At 62.3% G+C, this 18,128-nt stretch overlaps 2 protein-coding genes across 2 annotated transcripts; both read right to left on the bottom strand.

Moving 5' to 3' along the window:
* Positions 1-9: 9 nt before the first annotated feature.
* PSMD8 (proteasome 26S subunit, non-ATPase 8) lies at positions 10-4,670 on the bottom strand. Its single transcript, XM_085215294.1, has 7 exons — positions 4,472-4,670; positions 3,916-3,988; positions 3,168-3,270; positions 2,531-2,696; positions 1,762-1,862; positions 1,225-1,336; positions 10-526 (listed from the first exon to the last, which is right to left on the bottom strand). Exons 1-7 carry the CDS (start codon positions 4,610-4,612, stop codon positions 386-388), a joined length of 837 nt encoding a protein of 278 aa, XP_085071420.1. The 5' UTR covers positions 4,613-4,670; the 3' UTR covers positions 10-385.
* Positions 4,671-5,401: 731 nt separating this feature from the next.
* LOC104916841 (RAC-beta serine/threonine-protein kinase) lies at positions 5,402-17,694 on the bottom strand. Its single transcript, XM_085215288.1, has 14 exons — positions 17,463-17,694; positions 16,015-16,096; positions 15,092-15,220; positions 13,330-13,441; positions 13,087-13,240; positions 12,317-12,448; positions 11,711-11,776; positions 10,425-10,493; positions 10,180-10,302; positions 9,192-9,320; positions 8,370-8,584; positions 7,735-7,822; positions 6,041-6,143; positions 5,402-5,952 (listed from the first exon to the last, which is right to left on the bottom strand). Exons 2-14 carry the CDS (start codon positions 16,058-16,060, stop codon positions 5,873-5,875), a joined length of 1,446 nt encoding a protein of 481 aa, XP_085071414.1. The 5' UTR covers positions 16,061-16,096; positions 17,463-17,694; the 3' UTR covers positions 5,402-5,872.
* Between the last annotated feature and the right edge of the window lie 434 nt (positions 17,695-18,128).

Raw genomic sequence — 18,128 nt, 5'->3', positions numbered from 1 at the left:
GAGCCCCACTGCGAGAAGCCATGGCTTTATTGAGGGGTGACTGAGGGGGGAATGGGACAAATACGGGGGTCACCGCCGCTCCCTCCGCCCCCCCATGGACAGGAATGGGGAGAAAATGTGGGGCAGAGTTGGGGGTCCACAGCCCCCCTTTTTGTGGGGCAGAGTTGGGGGTCCACAGCCCCCATTTTGGGGGGGGAGCAGGGGGAGAAACACCCCTTGAAAACAGCTTAAAACCAACGCGTGGTGAAGAGAAAAGGAGAGGGGGACCCTAAAAATGGGTCTGGAGAGGGCAACGTGGGGCGGCCCCATAAGTGGTGGGGCGGCCCCATAAGTGGTGGGGCGGCCCCATAAGTGGTGGGGCGGCCCCATAAGTGGTGGGGCGCCGTCAGACGATCATCTCCAGCTGCCGCGCGTATTCGATGACCTGGGAGGCCAACTGGGTGGAGGGGATGGTGGAGTCCTCCGCCTTCTGCTGCTGCTGCACCCCAAAGCTGTAGTAGTTGTTGGGGCCCAGGATCCAACCGCGCTGTGGGGAGATGTGGGGCAGAAGGGGGGGGGTTGGGGGGCTGCCCCGTAGTAGACTGCGGGTTGTGGGGCAATGGGAAGTGTGGGGCAGAAAGGGGGGGGTTGAGGGGCTGCCTCATAGATTGCGGGGAAGAAAAGGGGGGCTTGGGGGAGGCTGCCCCATAGACTGCGGGGTTGTGGGGCAGAGGGAGATGTGGGGCAGAAAAGGGGGGGGGGTTGAGGGCTGCCTTGTAGATTGTGGGGTTGTGGGGAAGAAAAGGGAGGGGTTGGGGGAGGCTGCCCCATAGTGTGGGGGGTTGTGGGGCAGAGGGAGATGTGGGGCAGAAAGGGGGGGTTGTGTGGCAGTGGGAAGTGTGGGGCAGAAAGGGGGGGGTTGAGGGGCTGCCTCATAGATTGTGGGGAAGAAAAGGGGGGGTTGGGGGGCTGCCCCATGGACTGCGGGGTTGTGGGGCAGTGGGAAGCGTGGGGCAGAAAGGGGGGGGGGGTTGAGGGGCTGCCTCGTAGATTGTGGGGTTGTGGGGAAGAAAAGAGGGGGTTGGGGGAGGCTGCTCCACAGCGTGGGGGGTTGTGGGGCAGAGGGAGATGTGGGGCAGGAAAGGGGGGGTTGGGGGGCTGCCCCATAGCGCGGGGTTGGGGAGGGGCTGCTGTTGGGTTGCTATGGGGCAGCTATAGGGAAGCGGTGGGGCAGCGGTGGGGCACCTTGCGGCCGTATTCGCTCATCCTTTTGGCGCTGGGGAAGAAGAGGATCCGCGTCGCCTCCGGGAACAGGATTTTCTCGTAGGCCCGTTCAATGCAGCCCGCGATCTCATCTCTGGGGCAACGCGAAGTCAGGGGGGCAGAAAAGGGATGGGGGGCAGATGTGGGGCGGGGGGGAAGATGTGGGGCGGGCAGAGGTGGGACGGGGGGGGGCAGACGTGGGATCGGGGGGGGGGGAGATGTGGGGCGGGGGGGCATGGGGGTAATTAGAGGGGAAGTGGTGTGGGGCTGATTGGGGGGGTAAATGGGTGGAGCTGGGGAATAATTAGGGGGTAATTAGGGGGCAGTAGATAGAGGATGTTGATGAAGGAGTGATAATGAAGGGTAACGAGGGGTCCCTGGGCCGTTAACGAGGCGCAATTAAGGAGGGTCCCGGGGCCGTTAACGAGGCGCAGTTAATGAGGGTCCCGGGGCCGTTAACGAGGCGCAGTTAATGAGGGTCCCGGGGCCGTTAACGAGGCGCAGTTAATGAGGGCTGACCGGATGGTGTCCAGCAGGATGTCGATGAAGAAGGTGTAGCTCTCGGCCGGGATGTTGCCCTTGGCCAGGAACACCTTGTTGTAGCTGCCCTCCATCAGGTACTGCGGCACGGCACAGGGCCTGCCGTCACCACGCCGCCCCACGGCTGCCCCACAACTGCCCCACGGCTGCCCCATACCTGCCCCACGTACCCCAATGTCCCCCTCCCCCATTGCTGCCTCATATCAGCCCCTTATCTGCCCCGCAGCTGCCCCCTACCTGTCCCCTTCCGCCCCCTCAGCCCCCCACCCCCCACCTGCTGCAGACGTCGCTTTGGGTCCCCCTGCCCCATAACCGCCCTCAGGACCCCCACGTCCCCCTGCCCCCTATCAGCCCCCACCCCCTACCAACCCCCACCGGCCCCCACTGCCCCGCCTGTTCCAGCAACACGGGGTGCCGGATGCAGACTTAGGGCCCCCCTGCCCCATATCTGCTCTCAGGACCCCCGTGTCCCCCTGCCCCCTATCAGCCCCCGCCCCCTACCGCCCCCTACCGGCCCCCCACCCCCACCCGCTCCAGCCTTTGGGTCCCCCTGCTCCCCCATCTGCCCTCAGGACCCCCACATCCCCCTGCCCCCTCCCGCCCCCTACCACCCCCCACCGCCCCACCCGCTCCAGCGACACGGGGTGCCGGATGCAGACGTCGCTTTGGGTCCCCCTGCCCCATATCTGCCCTCAGGACCCCACGTCCCCCCGCCCCCTACCGCCCCCTACCGGCCCCCCGCCCCCACCTGCTCCAGCGACACGGGGTGCCGGATGTAGACGTTGCTCTGGATGTCCCTGGCCGGCAGCCTCTCGAGCTCGGTGTGGAACTCGGCCACGCGGTTCTGGGACAGCAGGAAGAGCAGATTGAGGCCCAGCAGCTGATGGCGGAACGCCGAGTCGGGGAGCTCCTCCCTGCGGGGACACGGCGCCGGCTGGGACCCCAGACCCACGGCGGGACCCCAGACCCATGGTGAAACCCAGTAGGACCCCAGACCCACAGCGGGACCCCAGTGAGACCCCAGACCCACGGCGGGACCGAGTAGGACCCCGGACCCACGGCGGGACCACGGCAGGACGCCAGACCCACGGCGGGACCACGGCAGGACGCCAGAGCAACACAGAGGCCCCAGACCCACAATGAGACCGCACTGGGACCCCCCAGAGCAACAAGACCCCAGACCCACAGTGCGACCTCACTAACACTTCCATTCCCCCCATGCACCCCCAGACCCACAACAGGACCCCCACCCCCCCCACATAACCCCCACGCCCCCAACTTCCACATTCCCTAACCTCCACATCCCCCAGTGCCCCCCCCCGTGCCCCCAACGCCCCCGATTTGTCCCCAACCCCCCCCTCCCCCAAAGCCCCCCCCCCGCTGACTTGTAGTCGAAGTAGTAGCACTTGAGCTGGGCCATGTAGCGCTCGAAGGAGGGGATGTCCTTCTTCAGGATGCTCCACTGCGCCCCGATCTCCAGGATGTCCCCTGGGGGAGCGGCACCCCGTAACCCCGCAGCCCCACAACCCCATAAACCTACAACCCCGTAACCCCGCAGCCCCACAACCCCATAAACCTACAACCCTGTAACCCCGCAACCCCATAAACCTATAACCCCGCAGCCCCACAACCCCACAAACCTATAACCCCGCAGCCCCACAACCCCACAAACCTATAACCCCGCAGCCCCACAACCCCACAAACCTATAACCCCGCAGCCCCACAACCCCACAAACCTATAACCCCGCAGCCCCACAACCCCACATCCCCCTCCCTTTGTCCCCACATCGCTCTCTCCTGTCCCCATAACCCCACCCCTGTCCCCATCCCCCGCTCCCCTCACCCCATATCCCCCCCACACCATATTCCCTCCCCATAACCCCACATCCTCCTACTCCAAACCCCCGTATCCCCTTCCCCACACCCCATACCCCCCCCCACCCCACGCCCCCCACCCCACCCCCACAATAGGACCCCAATGGGACCCCAGACCCACAATGGAACCCTCACAGCACCCCCACCCCGTACCCCCCCACCTCCATATCACACCCCCACATCCCCCACCCCATATCGCCCCACAGCCCCATATCTCCCCCCCAAGCCCCCTGCCCCCCAACTCCCCCCCCCACCCACTGGCCAACACGAGCTGCTGTTTTGTCAGCGCGGTGCCGGAGGTGGGCAGGAAGTTCAGCTCCAGCAGCGCCAGCTTCATTAGGAGAGAAACGTCATTAGCGACAGCCCTAACGAACGGGGCAGCCCCCCTCCACTCCCCAAACCCCCCCCCAGGGACCCCGAAACTGGGCCTAGAAACACCCACGGACACCAAAACGTGGCCCAGCAAAGACCCCAAAAATGGGCCCAGAGACACCAAAATACGGAGCGGGGACCCAAAAAGGGCCCAGGACCCCCGGAAGAAAACAAAGAGGCACCAAAAGAACGGCCCCAAAAGGGACAGGGACCCCCAGTAAAGGCCCAGGGACCCCCAGGGATAACCCAGCACCCCCAATAAAGGCCCACAGACCCCCAAAGGCGGCCCGGGACCCCCGAGGGACGACCCAGGGACCCCAAATGGCACGGAGACCCCCCCCAAAAAGGCCCGGAACCCCCGAGGGACGACCCAGGGACCCCCAGTAAGGGCATAAGGACCCCCAAAAGACCCACGACCCCGGGAAGGCCCGGCCCGGCTCACCTTGAGGCGGCCCAACGCCTCCCCGCACTTGCTGAGGTTGGGGCTCTTCCGGGCCCACTCGCCCTTCAGCTGTTCGTACATCCCGGCCGCCGCCCGCAGCCCCCCGCCGCCCTCCGCCCCGTTCAGCACCGCCGCCGCCATCGTGAGTCTGCGCCGCGCCGCTTCGCGACGCTGCCGTCAGGCGATGACGACGACGCGCTTTACGGCTGCTCCCGCCGCCATGGCGACGGAGCCGCCGGAGGCACGAAGCGGAGTTGAGCAGCGCGACACTGCCGTCAAGCAGCGCACCGCCCGCCGCCGCGCTTTACGGCTGCGGCCGTGCCATGCACCGTTCGGAGCATGCGCAGATAGGGCGGCCTGTACGCGGGGCCCTGACGTCATCAAAGCGAGACAGAAGTCGTGCTGAGTGAGCCGGAAGTGACCCGCGCAGTACCGGAAGAGGGGGGGCGCGGAGGGGAACGGTGACGCCATTGGGGGGGGAGGAGAATAAAAACCGCCGCTTAAAGGCCCAAAACCGCCTCAAAAATCCCCAACCCGCCCCGGAATGACCCCCAACCGTCCCAAAAAGGCCCCAAAAAGACCCCGAGCCAACAAAAATCCGCTTTATTGCTCCGTACCGTACACCGGACCCCCCCTCCTCCCCCCCCAAAAAAACAAATTTCTTCTTTTTAACTTAAAACGGCTCCAAATTTGACCCCTCCCCCTCCTCCCCCCGGTGCCCCCCCTGCTCCATTGCCGGCAATGGAGACCCCTCCCCAACCCCCCCCTTATGGGGTGGCACCGACGTTAAGGCAACGAACCGCTATTGCTATTGAGAGGGGGGAGGGGGGGGGGGCACCTTCCGGATCCCCGAATTATGGGGGGGGGGGCGATGGGGGGGGGGGTGTGAGAAAGCTGCGACTGGGGCAAAAACCGACCAAAAAAAGGCAATTTCAAACCAACCCAAAATACATAATAATAATAAAATAGCATAGAAAGAGTCCGGCACTGAGCGCGGGGGCAGGAGGAGGGGGGAGGGTAAAACCCCACTGATGTGGGGCAGCCCCACACAGACGGGGCAAAGACCCCCCCCCCCCCTCGTGATGGAGGAAACCCCAGCGATGTGGGTACGATCCCCATTGGTGTGGGAGAGGGAAGAGCCCCCAAACGTGGGGCAGAACCCACGGCCAGGGGAAGAACCCCCTGATGTGGGGCAGGGCCCCAAATGTGGGGCAGCCCCCATTGACCAGAGAAGACCCCCAGATATGGGGCAACCCCCATTGACCGGGGCAGCCCCCAAAATGTGGGGCAGCCCCTAAAATGTGGGGCAGCCCCTAAGGACAAAAGGCCCCTCGCTGCGGTGCAGCCCCCCCATTGATGTGGGGCAGCCCCCCCCATTGATGTGGGGCAGCCCCCCAAGGCTCATTCCCGGATGCTGGCAGAGTAGGAGAACTGGGGGAAGTGCGTGCGCTGATCGCCGTCCAGGGCGTCCATGTTGTCATCTGTGGGGGGGGGGAGATGTGAGCACCACCCCCTGCCCCACATTTGGGGGGCACAGAGAGGGGTGCTGGAGGGGGGGAGGGGACGCACAGCGGTCGGGCGGGGTGATGGTGATGGACTGAGCTGTGAATTCATCATCGAAGTACCGAGTGTCGATCTCTGAGGTCACCTGCGGCCGGAACGGGGGCACGAGCTGCGGGGGGAGAACAGCCTGAGTGGGGGGGACAACAGCCGGACGGGGGGGGACAGAGGGGGGAGAACAGCCTGAGGGGGGGGGGGCAGCAGCACTGCGCCACGACTGGGGGGACAACAGTGTGACTGCAGCACGGTGACACCACAACTACAGCCTGACAACGGCACAACGCCACCACAACACAGCGCCGCCACAACACAGCGCCGCCACAACACAGCGCCGCCACAACACAGCGCCACGACACTGTGACACACCACCACAACACCACGACATCACAACACCAGACCACAACAACGTCACAACACCACGACATCACAGCACAACACCATGACACCACGCCACAACACCACGACACCACAACAACACAACACCACAGCACCACACCACCACAACAATACAACACACCACCACACCACACCACCACAACAACGTCACAATACCACGACATCACAGCACACCACCATGACACCACGCCACAACACCACGACACCGCAACAACACCACACCACAACACCACACCACAACAACACACCACAAACACACCACAACAACACACCACGACACCACGACACCACGACGCCACAACACCACGACACCATGACACCACGACACCACGACACCATGACACCACGACACCATGACACCACGACACCATGACACCACAGCAACACACCACCACGGCACCACGACATCACACCACAACACCACGCCACCACGACACACCACGCCACCACGACACACCACGCCACCACGACACACCACGCCACCACGACACACCACGCCACCACGACACACCACGCCACCACGACAACATCACGCCACGACATTACAGCACACCACCACGACACCACGCCACAACACCACAACACCACAACACCACGGCACCACACCAACACCACAACATCACACCACCACAACACCACAACACACCAACACGGCACCATGACACCACACCAACACCACGACGTCACACCATGACACCATGACATGACACCACCACAACACAACACCACAACAACACACCACACCACCACGACACAACGTCACACCACCACAACAACACACGACCACACCACAACGTTACAGCACCACAACATCACAGCACACCACCACGACACCGCAACAACAGACCACCACGACACCACGGCACCACGACAACACACCAACACCACGACATGACACCACGACACTACGACACCACAACAACATCACGACATCACACCATGACACCACGACACCACAACAACACACCACACCACCACGACACAACGTCACACCACCACAACAACACACGACCACACCACAACGTTACAGCACCACAACATCACAGCACACCACCACGACACAACACCACGACACCACGGCACCACGACACCACACCAACACCACAACACCGCCACAACAGCACCACAACACCACACCACCACAACACCAACACTACACCACCACAACAGCACACCACCACAACAGCACCTCCATAACACACCACCACAACACACCACCACCACAGCACACCACCACAACACCACAACAGCACACCACCACAACAGCACACCACCACAACAGCACACCACCACAGCACAGAGCCCACCTTCCTGAGCAGCACGTCCTGCCAGTTGATGGCAGCGAAGAAGCGATGCTCCATCACCTCCTGCGCGTCCGTGGGGCCGCCGCCAAGCCTGGGGGCACACAGAGCCCAAAGCCTCACTGCTGCACCCACACACAGCCCCACAGCAATCACTGTGACCCACAGTGTGACCCACAGCACCCACAGCCCCACAGCACACACTGTGAACCACAGTGTGTACCACAGCACCCACAGCCCCACAGCACCGTGACCCACAGTGTGACCCGCAGCACCCGCACACCCCCACAGCACCCCCAACGTGACCCACAGCACCCACAGCCCCCCAGTGTGACCCACAGCACCCAGTGTGACCCACAGCAACCCCAATGTGACCCACAGCACCCACAGCCCCCCAATGTGACCCACAGCACCCAGTGTGACCCACAGCATCCACAAACACAGCCCCACAGCACCCGCAAGGTGACCCACAGCACCCACAGCCCCCCATTGTGACCCACAGCACCCCCAACGTGACCCACGGCACCCACACAGCCCCACAGCACCCCCAATGTGACCCACAGCACCCACAGCCCCCCAGTGTGACCCACAGCACCCACACAGCCCCCAAGCCCCCCAGGGCAGCCCCCTCCCCGCATTACCTCTGCTTGGGGTCCTTTTTGAGCAGCCCGGCCAGCAGGGCTTTGGCCTCGGGGCTGAGGGTGCGTGGGAAGCGGATCTCCTCCATCAGGATGAGCTCGAAGAGCCGCTCGTGGTCCTGGTTGTAGAAGGGCAGGCGGCCGCACATCATCTCGTACATCACCACCCCCAGCCCCCACCAGTCCACCGCGCGGCCGTAGTCGTTGTCCTCCAGCACCTGGGGGGAGCAGGGCGACGGGGGGGGGGGGTTGGCTGCTGGTGGTCTTCAAGTGCCAGTGGTTGGGGGCCTCAAATCCCAACGTTGGGGGTTCTTCAATTCCCAGTGGTTGGGGGGCCTCAAATCCCAACATTTGGGGTTCTTCAATTCCCAGTGGTTGGGGGGCCTCAAATCCCAACGTTGGGGGGCCTCAAATGCCAGTGGTTGGGGGGCTTCAATCCCCCCCATCTGGGGATCCTCCAACCCCAATACTGGGGGGCCTCAGTTTGAGAGATTGGGGGTCTTCTTCCCCCCATCTGGGGTCCCTCAATCCCCCCCATCTGGGATCCCTCACCTCCCCCCATCCGGGGTCCCTCAATCCCCCCCATCTGGGCTCCCTCACCTCCCCCCATTTGGGCTCCCTCACCTCCCTCCATTTGGGGTCCCTCAATCCCCCCATCTGGGCTCCCTCAATCCCCCCCATTTGGGGTCCCCTCAATCCCCCTTTCCCCTCCCCCCCCCCCCTTCCATCCCTACCCCTCAGTTCCCAGCTCCCTCACTTCCCCCCTCCCCCCGCTCTCCGTTTTTGCCCATTTTGGCCCTTTTTTCCTCCAAAAGGGGGCCGTACTTCGGGTGCCAGGTACTCGGGGGTCCCGCAAAAGGTTTTCATGGTGGCCCCATCGCTGATGCCCTCCTTGCAGAGCCCGAAGTCGGTGATCTTGATGTGTCCGTCCTTGTCCAGCATCAGGTTCTCCAGCTGCAAAACACAGCGGCTGGGGGGAGCTGGGGGGAGGACAGGGGGGGGTCCTATAACGGGGGGGGGGAGGAGGGAGTTGGAGGAGCCCATAGAGGAGGAAATGGGGGGGAAATGGGGGTCCTTAAGGGGATGGGGGTCTCTGTTGGGGAGGAAGAGGGATGAGGTGGGAGTCTCCTTGGGGGGGTTGAGGGGATGGGGTGGGGGTCCTCATGGTGGGGGGGGGGGCGTGGAGGTCCTTGTGGTAGTGGGAGGGAAGGAGGGAATGGGGTGGGGGTCCTCATGGTGGGGGGGGGGAAGGGGAGATCCTTCTGGTAGTGGGAGGGGGGGAATGGGGTGGGGGTCCGTGTGGTGGTGGTTTGGGGGGGGTCCTCATGTTGGGGGTGGGAGCAGAGGTCCCTATGGTGGTGGTGGGGGTCCTCATGTGGCTGGGGGGGTCCTTGTGTTGGGAGGGGAGGGGGGATGCGGGGGTCCTCATGGTGTTGGGGGGGGATGAGGTGGAGATCCCTGTGGTAGTGGTGGGGGGGGTCCTCACGTTGGGGGGGAGGGGGGATGGGGGGTCCCTATGGCGGTGGGGGGGGTCTTCACGGTGTTGGGGGAGAGGGAAGATGGGGGGTCCCTATGGTGGTGGTGGGGGTCTTCACAGTGTTGGGGGACAGATGGGGGTCCCTATGGCGGTGGGGGTGGGTCTTCACGGTGTTGGGGGGTTCCCTATGGTGGGGGGGGGGATCCTCTTTTTGGGGGGGTGGGGAAGAGATGGCGGTCAGCTTGGAGGATCAGCGAGACAACAGCAAGGGGAATAAGGAAGCAGAGAAAGAAGCGCCGCGGAGCGGACGAGGCGGGCAGGGGGCGCTGGTGGCACCTTGATATCGCGATAGACGACGTCCCTGGAGTGCAGGTATTCCAGCGCGGAAACGATCTCGGCGCCGTAGAACCGCGCGCGCTCCTCCGTGAAGACGCGCTCCCGGGAGAGGTGGAAGAAGAGCTGCACGACGGGGGGAAAAGGGCTGGGGAATGGGCAAAACGGCGCCGGGGGGGGTGGGGGTTGTTGGGGTGGTAATGGGGGCGAATGTGGGGCTGGGGGGACGGACGGACGGACAGACCAACCTCGCCGCCGTTGGCGTATTCCATAACGAAGCAGAGGCGGTCGGTGGTCTGGAAGGCGTATTTCAGGGCCTGCAATGGGAGAGAATGGGAGCAGTGGGACGGGGGGGCAACGACCCCAAAACAACCCCATAACGGGCCCCCAAAACAGCCCCTCAGCGGTCCCAAAACGGCCCCAAAACAGCCCCCCAAAGAGCCCCGCAAAACAGCCCTACAACAGCCCTGAAACGGCCCCAGAAGAGTCCCCAAAACAACCCCAAAACAGCCCCGGAAAAGCCCCCCAAACGGCCCCACAACAACTGCATGGGGGGCCAGGTGGCAACGGGGGACAACGGGTGACAATAATGGGTGACAAAGATGACAACAGCCTCACCACGGGCTGTGGGACAGCAATGGGGGACAACAGCAGGGAATAATGGGTGACAGCAGTGGGGGGCAACAGCCGCACCATGGGGCACAGCGCGGGTGACAACGCGTCACGGCGACAAGGTGTTGGGGTGACACCGCAGCGTGGTGACGTGTTGGGGTGACAACGCGTCAAGGTGACAATGTGGTGGCAACAAATCAAGGTGATAATGTGTCCTGGTGACAACGTGTGGGGGTGACAACACATCAGAGTGACAACACACAGGGGTGACAACACATCAGAGCGACAATGCGTCCTGGTGACAACACAGGGTGACAACACGCAGGAGTAACAACACACAGGGGTGACAACACATCAGGGTGACAACGCGTCCTGGTGACAACACAGGGGTGACAACATACAAGGGTGACAATGCATCCTGGGGACAACACAGGGTGACAACACGCACGGGTGACAACACATCAGACCGACACCATGTCCTGGTGACAACACAAAGTGACAACACACAGGGTTGAAACACACAGGGGTGACAACACACAGGGGTGACAACACACAGGGATGACAACACACAGGGGTGACAACACACAGGGGTGACAACGCATCCTGGTGACAACACACAGGGGTGACAACACATCAGAGTGACAATGCGTCCTGGTGACAACACAGGGTGACAACACGCAGGAGTGACAACACACAGGGGTAACAATGCGTCCTCGTGACAACACGCAGAGTGACAACATGCAGGGGTGACAACGCGTCCTGGAAACAACACGCAGGAGTGACAACACATCAGAGCGACAACGTGTCCTGGTGACAACACAGGGTAACGACATACAGGGGTGACAACACGCCGTGGTGACACGGCGTTGGGGTGACACGGCGTTGGGGTGACAGGGGCCGGGTGCCGCCACGCTGTACCCACCGTCAGGAAGGGGTGCCGGGTGTTCTGCAGCACGCGGCTCTCAGTGACGGTGTGAGCGACCTCGTCCTGCGGGATGGGAGATGGGGGTCAGCGCTGTGGGTACGGCCCCACAACCCCACAGCTTATGGGGCACTGCTATGGCCCCACAGCCCCACAGCTTATGAGGCACTGCTATGGTCCCACACGCTATGGGCACTGCTATGGCCTCACAGCCCCGCTGCTTATGGGGCACTACTATGGCCCCACAACCCCACAATCCCGCTGCTTATGGGGCACTGCTATGGCCTCACAGCCCTGCTGCTTATGGGGCACTGCTATGGCCCCACAGCCCTGCTGCTTATGGGGCACTGCTATGGCCCCACAGCCCTGCTGCTTATGGGGCACTGCTATGGTGCTATGGCCCCACAACCCCGCTGCTTATGGGGCACTGCTATGGCCCCACAGCCCCACAACCCCGCTGCTTATGGGGCACTGGGGATGTGGGAGGCACATTCCCACAGTCTGGGGCACTCTGAAGGCTCCCAATGCACCCCAGTCCCATCGGACCTGGATGTGGGACACAGAGCCACGTTTTGGGGCGGATTGGGGCGCTTTTGGGACCCCCACCTTGGCGATGATGACCTCCTTGCGCAGGATCTTCATGGCGTAGTAGCGCCCTGTGGCTTTTTCCCTCACCAGGATCACCTTCCCAAAGGTGCCCTTCCCCAGCAGCTTCAGGTAATCAAAGTCGTTCATCGTCTGCGGCGCAGAAACGGGGATGGGGGAGGTTTGGGGGGGGGGGAGGGGGGCTGTACACCCCCAGCGACCCCCACTGGGAACCAGCAGAAGAACTGAATCCTTTCAGACCCATTTCCAGCTGGAAATGAGCCCCCCAGCAGCGCTGCCACCCCAACCACCCCATTAAGACCCCCCCCATTTCCCCCACCCCCAGCAGCCCTGCCACCCCAATCACCCCATTTGGAATCCCCCCCCTATCACCCCAATAGGAACCAAGCACCCAAAGCCCTCCCACCCTTCCCCCCCCCAGACCCCCCCCATTCCCAGCCCTGCCTCAGCTCTTGCTGACAGTGACTCCATTCCCTCCACCCCCATCACCCCGTTTGAATCCCCCCCACTCCCCCCCAATCACCCCAATAGGAACCAAACCCCCAGAGCCCTCCCTCCCACCTTTCTCACCCCCCAGACCCCCACATCTTCCCCCCCCCGCCCCCCACTCCCAGCACTGCCCCAGCTCTTGCTGACAGTGACTCCACCTCCTCCATCCGCATCACCCCATTCGAATCCCCCCCACTCCCCCCAGTAGGAACCAAACCCCCGGAGCCCTCCCTCCCTCCCACCTTTCCCCCCCCCAGACCCCTCCAGACCCCCCCACTCACAGCCTTGGCCCTGCTCTTGCTGACGGCGACCTCCATCTCCTCCGCCCCGCCGTTGTCCCCGGGGGTCCCACATTTGCAGTCCCCCCCGTCTCCCCCCGGCTGCTGCTCCTTCAGGCTGTTGGCCACCGTCTGGATGGCCCGCATCCACTCCTCCCTGCGGGCACAGCGGGGCCGGGTGAGCGGGGCGACGTTTCGGGCTCAATCCGGGGGGGATTTGGGGTCTTTGGGGCCACGGCCGCCCACCGCTCCTCGGGGGAATCCACGTGGAAAGTCCTCTCGATGACCGTCGTCCATTGCAGGCAGCGGATGACGAAGGTGTTGGGGCGCGGGCGCTCCGTCTTCATCAGCTGGCACTCTGTGGGGCGGGACGGGATGGGCCTATAGGGCAGCTATGGGGCGGGAGGGGATGCCCTACAGGGCAGCTATGGGGCGGGAGGGGATGCCCTACAGGGCAGCTATGGGGCGGGAGGGGATGTGCTACAGGGCAGCTATGGGGCGGGAGGGGACGGCCCTACAGGGCAGCTATGGGGCGGGAAGAGAGAGAACGGGCCTATAAGGCGGCTATGGGATGGGAGAAGAGGGAATGGGCCTATAGGGCAGTTATGGGGTGGGACGAGATGACCCTACAGGGCAGCTATGGGGCGGGAGGAGAGGGAACGGGCCTATAGGGTAGCTATGGAGCGGGAGGAGAGGGGACGGGCCTATAGGGCAGCTATGGGATGAGAGAAGAGGGGATGGGCCTACGGGCAGCTATGGGGCGGGACAGGAGGGGACGGCCCTACAGGGCAGCTATGAGGCGGGAGGCCACGGGACAGTCCTATAGGGCACCTGTGGGGCGGGAGAGGAGGGAACAGCCCTATAGGGAAGCTATGGGGCAGAAGAAGAGCGGACGGCCCTATAGGGCAGCTATGGGGCAGGACGGGACAGCCCTACAGGGCAGCTATGGGGCGGGACGGGACGGCCCTACAGGGCAGCTATGGGGCGGGACGGCCCTATAGGGGCAGCAATGGGATCCAGCACAGAACACAAAGGAAGCGTTATGGGGGCAGCAATAGGATCCAGTATGGGGACCCCAATGGGATCCGCTATGGGGACACCAACGGGACAACAACAGGATCCGCTATGGGGACATGAACGGGACAACAGGATCCGCTATGGGGACACGAACGGGACAACAGGATCCGCTATGGGGACACCAACGGGACAACAACAGGATCCGCTATGGGGACACCAACGGGACAACAATAGAATCCGCTATGGGGATACCAACGGGACAACAATGGGATCCGCTATGGGGACACCAACGGGACAACAATGGGATCCGCTATGGGGACACCAACGGGACAACAATAGGATCCGCTATGGGGACACCAACGGGACAACAATAGAATCCGCTATGGGGATACCAACGGGACAACAATGGGATCCGCTATGGGGACACCAACGGGACAACAATAGGATCCGCTATGGGGACACCAACGGGACAACAATAGAATCCGCTATGGGGATACCAACGGGACAACAATGGGATCCGCTACGGGGACACCAACGGGACAACAATGGGATCCGCTATGGGGACACCAACGGGACAACAATAGGATCCGCTACGGGGACACCAACGGGACAACAATAGGATCCGCTATGGGGACACCAACGGGACAACAATAGAATCCGCTATGGGGATACCAACGGGACAACAATGGGATCCGCTATGGGGACACCAACGGGACAACAATAGGATCCGCTATGGGGACACCAACGGGACAACAATAGGATCCGCTATGGGGACACCAACGGGACAACAATAGGATCCGCTATGGGGACACCAACGGGACACCAACGGGATGTAACATGGGGACACCAAAAAAACGTCACGGCACTCTGGGACCAAAACCTGCCCCAAAGCAACCCCAAAAACACCCCAAGGACTCCCAAGAACGGAAACGGGACCCCAACCCACAACGAAGTCACGGAAACGAGGGGAAACGACCCCGAGGCCGCAGACCTGCCACCGAGAAGTTGTTGAGGGGCGGCGAGGCGCCGTCGGGGCTCTCGGGCCGCTCCTTGTAGCCAATGAAGGAGCCGTCGCTCTTCAGCAGGAAATAGCGGGGCCGCCACGTCTTGATGTATTCCCCTACAAAACGGCCCCAAACGGCCCCAAAATTGGGGGGTTGGGGAGGAAAACGGGACGGTGGGGAAGGGCGGCGCCGCGGCTCCACTTTGGGGTCTGCCGGGGTCAAACGGAGCGACCCGACGTCGTGTTGGGTTTGGATCCTCAAAGGAGCCGAAGGGCAGGTTTGGGGTCGGGATGCGATCCACAAAAAGGGTCCTGATGGCCCCAAAAAGGTCCCCAACTGCCCCAAAAAGGGCCCTGATGACCCCAAAAAGGTCCCCAACCGCCCCAAAAAGGGCCCTGACCGCCCCACAATGCCCTCAGAGAGCAGAAACTGGGAGATTTGGGGTGGGAGCGGGAGGAGCTGAGCGGTGCAGGGAGGATGGGACAGAATGGCACCAGAAGGGGGAAACGGACAGGAAGAGCTGGGTGAGCTCTGCTATGGGGTCACCCCACAAACGTCACCGGGCCGTCAGCCATCGCTGTCACCCCAAAGGTGGCACCCCAAAGGGCAGCGGCTCCAAAAGGGGCACCAGCCCCAAAAGGGCAACGGCCCACAAAACAATTCCCCAAAGAACCCTGAAAAAGACCAGGACCCCAAAAGCGTAAAGTCCCACGGAACAACACCTCAGTGACCCCCAAAGGGACAAAACCCCAAAGGCCCAAACCCCAAAGGGACCAAAACCCCAAAAGGGACCAAACTCCCAGAGGCCAACCCGAGAACCAGACCCCAAGGACCAAACCCCAAAAAGGACCAAACCCCAAAAAGGACCAAACCCCAAAAAGGACCAAACCCCCAAAACCAACCCCCCTACCCCTCTTGTGCAGCCAGCCCTCCTTCACCACGGCCACTTCGCTCATGGCGCTGCTCCCTGCGACGCCGCGGTTATGGGGGACCTGAGGAAACCCAAAAACCCCAAATCTCACTCGTTCGGCCTCAAAACCACCGCCTGCCCCCCTCGCCCCGTAGGGCGACCCCACAAACGGCGACGGCTGGGAGCCACCCCAAGGATTTGCTCCGACGCGGGGACACAAATTTGGGGCAAAAAACCCCAAAAGCAATGAAAAGCGGGGAAATGTTTCAGAGGGGGAGGAGAGCGCAGCCCCCCCCCCCCGTGCTCATCTCCACCCGGCCCCAATTTGGGGTTAATTAACTAATGAAAAAAGTAGTAATTAAGAAAATGAGTGGCGGGATGGGGTGGGAGAGCTGCGGCCCCAAAAAAGTGGAAATTGGTTCATTTTGGGGTTTGGAAAAAGGGGAATTTCTGCAGATTTTGGGGGGGGAGAGAAATTGGTGAGAAATGAGGTGGGGGGGCAGCACTCCAAAGAGGGGGGGGACAGGACCCCAAAAGGACCCAAATGGACTCAAAAGTGCCTCAAAAGCGCCCCAAAAGGGGTGAAAAAAGGAAATGGGACCCAAAAATGCCCCCAAAAGACCCAAAATGCCCCAAAAGGAACAAGGAAGAAAACGGGTCCCCAAAAGACCCCAAAAGAACGAAAAGGATCCAAAAACGCCCCAAAAATATGAAGAGGATCGAAAAAGGCCCCAAAAGGCCCCAGAAAAATTAAAAAAAAAACAGAATCCAAAAAGTCCAAAAAAAGGATCCCCCAAAAAATCCCAGGGACGCAAAAAAGGCCCCAAAGGAACGAAGGGACAAAAGGTGACTCAAAAGTGCCCCAAAATGATACAAAAAGACCCCAAAGAGACTCAAAAAAGACCCCAAGAACTCCCAAAAAAGGTCCCAAAGTAACGAAAAGATGAGGACCGCAAATCCCTCATTTTCATCCCCTAAATCCCACAAATTCACACCTTCTTCCACCCCAACCCCCCCAAATCCCCCATCTTTATACCCCAAACCCCATAAATTCCCCTCTTCATCCCAAACCCCCCCATTTTCATTCCCCAAACCCTCAAAATTCCACTTTTTTCCACCCCAAACCCCACAATTTCTCCCTTTTCTCACCCGAACTCCCCCAGACCCCCATTTTCCCTTCCCCAACCCCCACAATTTCACCCATTTTCCACCCCAACCCCCCAAATCCCCATTTTCATCCCCCAAACCCCTCAAGTTCTCCTTTTCCACCCCACCCCCCCATTTTTCCACCCAATCCCCGCTTTTTCCACCCCAACCCCCCAATTTCCGCCCCCAAATCCCCCCACCTCGCATCGCCCCCATCACCACCAAACCCCACACGGCACAAAAAGCCCCAAATCCGCCATTTCGCGCCCAAACCCGGGGCTGTGGGAAGGACCCCCCCCCACCTGTCATGGACGCCGCAGGCCCGGCCGGGCCGTTCCGTTCATCCCGCCGCCGCTCGGCCCCCTGCCCCCTGTCCCCCCCCCCTCCGCGTTCCGCCTCCGCTTCCTCCTCCCGCGCGGCCCGGGCGGTGCGGGGGGGGCGCGGGGACGGCGGGGCTTCGCGGGACGCCAACGGATCGACCCCGCGCGCCGCCCGGGGACGCGCTGCGCATGCGCTGACCCCTCCCCCACAAGGCACGGAGAGGAACTGCGCGTGCGCCGCGCCTGCGCAGAGCGGAGGGACGGCGTCCGCGCGCACACGGCGCACGCGCACGGCGCGTCGCGACCGGAAGCGTAGGCTTCACCTGCTTCCGGTATCTAGCGCGCCCGCTTCCGGTTACGGATGAAAGCGGAAGATCGTTCGCTCGCGGAAAGATGAATATTTTGAAAACGAATCTGCGCGCGCACCGCGGGCCGACCCACGCGTGGGCGGTGATAACGCGGAGAGCGTCGCCTCCGGAAGTGCGGGCCGCACCCGCTTCCGGTTGTATCCTTAATAGGGCCACAGCCGCTTCCGGTTCCGGTCCCATGGCGCGAATTTCTCCACGAAATTATGAAACTGTGAAATCTTATTAAAACGCCACGGAATTCATCTCAGCGGCCACCCCACGCGGGGGCGGAAGTTGTGTC

This window comes from Meleagris gallopavo, unplaced genomic scaffold (genome assembly GCF_905368555.1).
Source record: "Meleagris gallopavo unplaced genomic scaffold, MGAL_WU_HG_1.1 scaffold_14, whole genome shotgun sequence".
Classification (NCBI taxonomy): Eukaryota; Metazoa; Chordata; class Aves; order Galliformes; family Phasianidae; genus Meleagris; species Meleagris gallopavo.
Note: the sequence above shows the minus strand (reverse complement) of the source record. Positions and strands in the feature narration are given on the sequence as shown.

Bases quoted from the DNA above. Each gene is read 5' to 3' on its own strand.
- LOC104916841 (XM_085215288.1), bottom strand. From the start codon at position 16,060: ATGAGCGAAGTGGCCGTGGTGAAGGAGGGCTGGCTGCACAAGAGGG. The intron at 13,442-15,091 runs GTCTGCGGCCTC...CCCGCCCCACAG, and splicing joins CAACAACTTCTCGGTGGCAG to AGTGCCAGCTGATGAAGACG. The intron at 10,303-10,424 runs GTTGGTCTGTCC...CCCGTCGTGCAG, and splicing joins AATACGCCAACGGCGGCGAG to CTCTTCTTCCACCTCTCCCG.
- PSMD8 (XM_085215294.1), bottom strand. From the start codon at position 4,612: ATGGCGGCGGCGGTGCTGAACGGGGCGGAGGGCGGCGGGGGGCTGCGG. The intron at 3,989-4,471 runs GTGAGCCGGGCC...CTCCTAATGAAG, and splicing joins AGGCGTTGGGCCGCCTCAAG to CTGGCGCTGCTGGAGCTGAA. The intron at 3,271-3,915 runs GTGGGTGGGGGG...CCGCTCCCCCAG, and splicing joins ACAGCAGCTCGTGTTGGCCA to GGGACATCCTGGAGATCGGG.